The sequence below is a fragment of the Alosa sapidissima genome, chromosome 24 (assembly GCF_018492685.1).
Source record: "Alosa sapidissima isolate fAloSap1 chromosome 24, fAloSap1.pri, whole genome shotgun sequence".
NCBI lineage: Eukaryota > Metazoa > Chordata > Actinopteri > Clupeiformes > Clupeidae > Alosa > Alosa sapidissima.
Window position 1 is genome coordinate 16,498,132 of NC_055980.1, and position 5,000 is coordinate 16,503,131.

General features: G+C 44.3%; 1 protein-coding gene across 2 annotated transcripts in view; it reads right to left on the reverse strand.

Annotated features, from left to right (window-relative positions):
• The window catches only part of ttyh2 (tweety family member 2), an 88,031-nt gene that overhangs the window by 14,781 nt on the left and 68,250 nt on the right, over positions 1 to 5,000 (reverse strand). For both annotated transcript variants that reach the window (XM_042082024.1, XM_042082025.1), the window contains exon 6: positions 2,773 to 2,845. In XM_042082024.1, the coding sequence (XP_041937958.1) occupies positions 2,773 to 2,845 (73 nt within the window). The remainder of the gene's footprint in view (positions 1 to 2,772; positions 2,846 to 5,000) is intronic.

Here is a 5,000-nt window from a genome sequence, read left to right on the forward strand (position 1 = left end):
CATGAATACACACTGTGACACTCAAAGAGTAACATCCTCCTTGGCTAGCTTCCCACCCTGTGGAGAGTTGACCACAGGAATCTGATGGACAATGAGGGGAAAGAGAAAGACGGGACAGAGAATGAGAGAGAGAGAAAAAGAGAGAGAGAGAGAGAGAGAGAGAGAGAGAATGTAATGTAATGTAATTACTGCTTTGGCAAAATTGAAAAACGTATAGTCATGCCAGTAAAGCTTATTGAATTGAAATTGAAAATTGAATAGAGAGAAAGAAAGAGACAGAGAGCAAAAAAAAGAGAGAGAGAGAGAGAGAGATGGAGAGAGAGAGACAGAGGGAGCAAGAAAGAGAATGAGAGAGAGAGCGAGAAAGAAGGTGAGAAAGACAGAGACGGAGAGAGAGATGAAAGTGGAATGACAGGTCGGATGTGTGGAGAGAGAATTGTGACCACAGGCTAGCTTGTTCAGTTCACAGCCAAGCTGACCGCGCTTTGACTTGGGCGCGAAACAGACAGCGTCACGCCAGACTACACCCGACCGACAAAAACAGAGAAGCGCTCCCTTTCCACTGGAGCGAACCAGCCACACTCCCGTCTCCAAACCACCATCCGAAAGGTTCCCAAGTGCTGGCGGTGAGAACTGAGGGGGGGTGGGGGGATGGCTCATTCCATTTCCCAGCAAATTTGCGAGGTGGACAAAACCTCCTGGATTTCAGCTGCGCTCAGACTTGACCTCGATCCTCGCTCTGCATGGAAATTGCCGCTAAATTGGATGTGTGCATTCTTTCTTTCTTTCTTTCTTTCTTTCTCTCTCTCTCTCTCTCTCTCTCTCTCTGCTGCCATGATAGTACTGTGAAGTTCTGTCACGCTGGCTGTCACGAGAGTTGAGACTGTGAAAGCCTGTCATGATGGCGGGCTGGGCTCATAGAAGACTGCCTTGTCCCACTGGTTTAGGAAAAACTCCTGGGCCGCTGCATGCTCTCAGGAGGTTAAGCAATAAATAAATGTGGGCTAGTTATTAGCACCTTATAAAGAATTTATGTTGGTTATGAATTCATGACCGAAGTAGTTCTAAATCTCCGGAGAGATTCAGTAATAAATTTTGGCAACAATTGTTTCCTGAGCAAGAACTGCGCTTTGTGTGAGTGCACTCACAAGCCCCCAAGAGACTGGTGTAGAGTGAAGATTTGGTGTTCGAACGTCCAAAAGCAAAAGAACATGAATTAACATGAGCCTTACTTCACTTGCAATGAGAAAAAGGAGTGTGTTAGGAGCAACATTTCTCTCTGGCTCTTTCACACACACACACACACACACACACACACACACACACACACACAGACACACACACACACACACACACCACACACACAGCGAGAGAGAGACACACACATACTTTCAAGTTTCACTGTCAACTAAAGTTCATGGGGGTTTCTTAGTACTGATTCATTCTCTTCTGCTGTGAGGGAGTTACTTGACTGTGACAGAGAGTCACTATTCCCATAAAGCAGACAAGCCCGCAGTCATTTCAGGACAACTATCCCCCTTAGTATTCACTTGCCTTCTTCCTGGCTCAAACACGGGCGAAAACCAAACCTCGCTAGCGGAAGCTGTGATGACACGTTCTGCTATTGTTCAGCGAGATCAAAAGGAAAGAAGTCATATTGCCAACACACGTTCGGGACACATCATCCAGAAGGACCTTCTTTTTGTTATCTTGTTTTGTTTTTCTCTCTTTTTTTCTGTCTTCTTTCTTTTTTTGTACTCACATTCAAGCATGCCTGTGTGTGTGTGTGTGTGTGTGTGTGTGTGTGTGTGTGTGTCATGTCTGTGCGCCAGGAGCACAGCTGTGCTGAAGAAATCCAGTAGGATAATCTGCGGATGAAACTTTATTTGGGGCTTCAGGACATCGATGCTATACTCCACACACCTCCTCATCAGGGAGACCGCACTACAGGCATTACACACACACACACACACACACACACACACACACACACACACACACACACAGACACACACACACATAGCCAGACGGGCAGACAGACAGACAGAGACACAGACAGTCACAACCACACATAAATAATCATCCAAATATTTTCATGCCAAATGTTCCCGAAACCCAAACGTGTAAAAGGAAACAAATCGATATACATTCATACTTATATACACAAAAACAAGCCTGCTCTCTCTCTCTCTCTCTCTCTCTCAATCAAACACACACACACACACACACACACACACACACACACACACACACACACACACACACTTTGTCAGAGTGTATTTCCCCGCACAGGCAGCACTAATACTTTGAGGCAGTTTGCCAGAAACAGCTTTGGGGCTGCATAAATCCAAACACACACTCCATTAGTCTATCCCTCTCCTTCTCTCCTCCTGCCTTCTCTCATTGGCTCCCTGGACAGCATCCCTCATTTCAGACCTCTCAGGTGTCACTTACCTTTGTTAACATAGCAAGACACACCTGAAATCCAAACACTCTATACTGCTGGGGCTTTCATATGTGAAAGCATTCTGGTGTTCCTTTGATCTGAGGCTAGGGTCCAACCTTGCAGCTGTCTGAATTGAGGTACTCCTCTGAGCTGTGAGAAGTGTCATCTAGATATTATCTGGATTTGATGGTTTGATTGACTGACTGACTGCCTGACCGACTGGTTAGTTTGTTGGTTTACTGATTGAATGATTGATTGCGTTGTTGACAGACAGACAGACAGGCAGGCAGACAGACAGACAGACAGACAGACAGACAGATCCTCACCACAGCAGCAGCGATGTCGGCTCCCAGTGAGGCCCAGCTCAGGATTAGCGTCAGCACTCCGAACACCATCATCCTGCAGAGCACACACACACACACACACAGGTCACACAACTCACTCAGAGCACCACAGACCAGAATAGAACCTGAAGATGACCCAATGAACACTCAATGTCAATGAAAGTGGACACCACAGTGACTTGTAACCGGAGGATTGCCGGTTCGAACCCCGACCAGTAGGAGCGGCTGAAGTGCCCTTGAGCAAGGCACCTAAACCCTCACTGCTCCCCGAGTGCCACTGTAGCAGGCAGCTCACTGCATCGGGATTAGTGTGTTCTTCACCTCACTGTGTGTTCACTGTGTGCTGTGTGTGTTTCACTAATTCACGGATTGGGATAAATGCAGAGACCAAATTTCCCTCACGGGATCAAAAGAGTATACAGACAGTCAAAACATTACAGCTTATTACAGTATATCACAGGACACTCACAGTCAAAAGTTCACTGCCCATTTATGTCGATGCACATGGTTCACAAACAGCAACCCTGATTGGCAAAGAATGCATGACTGTAGAGAGGCACTGTTCCAGTCATGAGAGATCCATTTGAGAGAGTGCACTTGAGCACATCTTCATGGCTCTGTCTCCATGTGGACATGGGTAACAAGCTTGGGCATGTGCTGTGGCTACTGAGGGTCCGTTCAAATAATCAATCAAGCCTGTATGAAGAAATGACCCAGCCAGAGTTCACTGGGTGTGAGAAAACACAGGCCTGCAGCCCTGTGATCCATGTTAAGCTGGCCAGACACTGCGTTATTTTGTTTGTTTTTTTGTTTTGACATGGTAACTCGCACTACACAATTGCTTTGTTCACACTTGACATTCGACTGCTCACACTGAAAGACAGTCAGTGGAACTTTTTGATAATCCAGGAATCCAGTCGGAATCTGACTGGAACTAGGACTTTGATTGTTTGATTGTTCTAATCGGGTTCAAACTACTATAACTAATCTGACCGGAATTTGGCCTGATTATAACATTATCACGTTTCTGATTCAGGGCTAAAATTGTATCCAAATCGCACCAAGTCTGGCTTCAACATGGAAATCGGCAAACAAATCATTATAATCTTATACACACAGATGTGAATTTCATTGTTGTGTTAAAGTAAGTTTAGACTTAATTTTGTTGAGAGAGTGAGAGAACTAGTTTAAAGATCTTAACGAATCAAACATCTGAGGTTTGTTCGAATTTGCAGTTTTCTGTTTGTCTGTTTGAGTTTTCTGCCAATGTTTACAAACAGCGGAAAACTGCTGTTCTCCGCAAACATCCAGAGCTCGACGAGCTGAACGAAGGGATACCATTGAAGTAGATGACCTCAGTAGTAACACCTAACAAAATGTGTAAGCACTTATGATTTAAATTCCATGGCAAGGGAATTGTCACGGAGATGGAATGCCATGACTGCTACAGTACATGATGACAACACTCTAAGCAAGCCACTAGGCCACAGGCTATTGCTTACAAATGTACAATGCAATGCAGTGTAAATTGTCTTACAACAATAAAATGTGACAATAAAAACAACGCATCTTAACTCAATGGATTAGGCATACAGTACTGTTAATGCCTTACTGTGCATAAGACATACTTGCTACAGTTCATTGCGATGCAGATGAAATTGGATGAGACTGATTGAGTCTGCAGCTTGAGGGGAGCTGGGATCACTGTGTACATCTCTCCTTAACTTCATTACCTTGCTTGCAGGGTGCCATTTCATTTACAACAAGCTGAGAAACTAATGAAGAACAGATATTATCTTTCTATGAACACTTTCTTCATCCCCCTTTCTCTTTCTCTCTTGTCCTCCCTCTTTTTTTAATCTCAACTATCTCCTAGTCAGTGTTTTGAGACAAACCATCTCTGCCATGCAGGACCATTAATTAAAAAAGTGCAAATATGCTGTCAGGCAAATGAATACTTAAAGACGTCATTACCTTCTAATGGGTACAGGTGCAGGGAGACCAAATGTCTGTATCTTATTAAATGACTCATCTGGTTTATCCATTAATGAATATCAAATAGCTGTTTTTCAAAGAGGGAGTAAAACTTTTGCAGTTTTGTTGTCAGAAGTTTGTAAATGTTTGGGGAGAGCTGGAAGAGAAAGATAGAACTGTTTGAGTTTGGGTGTGTGTGTCTGTGTGTGTGTGTGTGTGTGTGTGTGTGTGTGTGT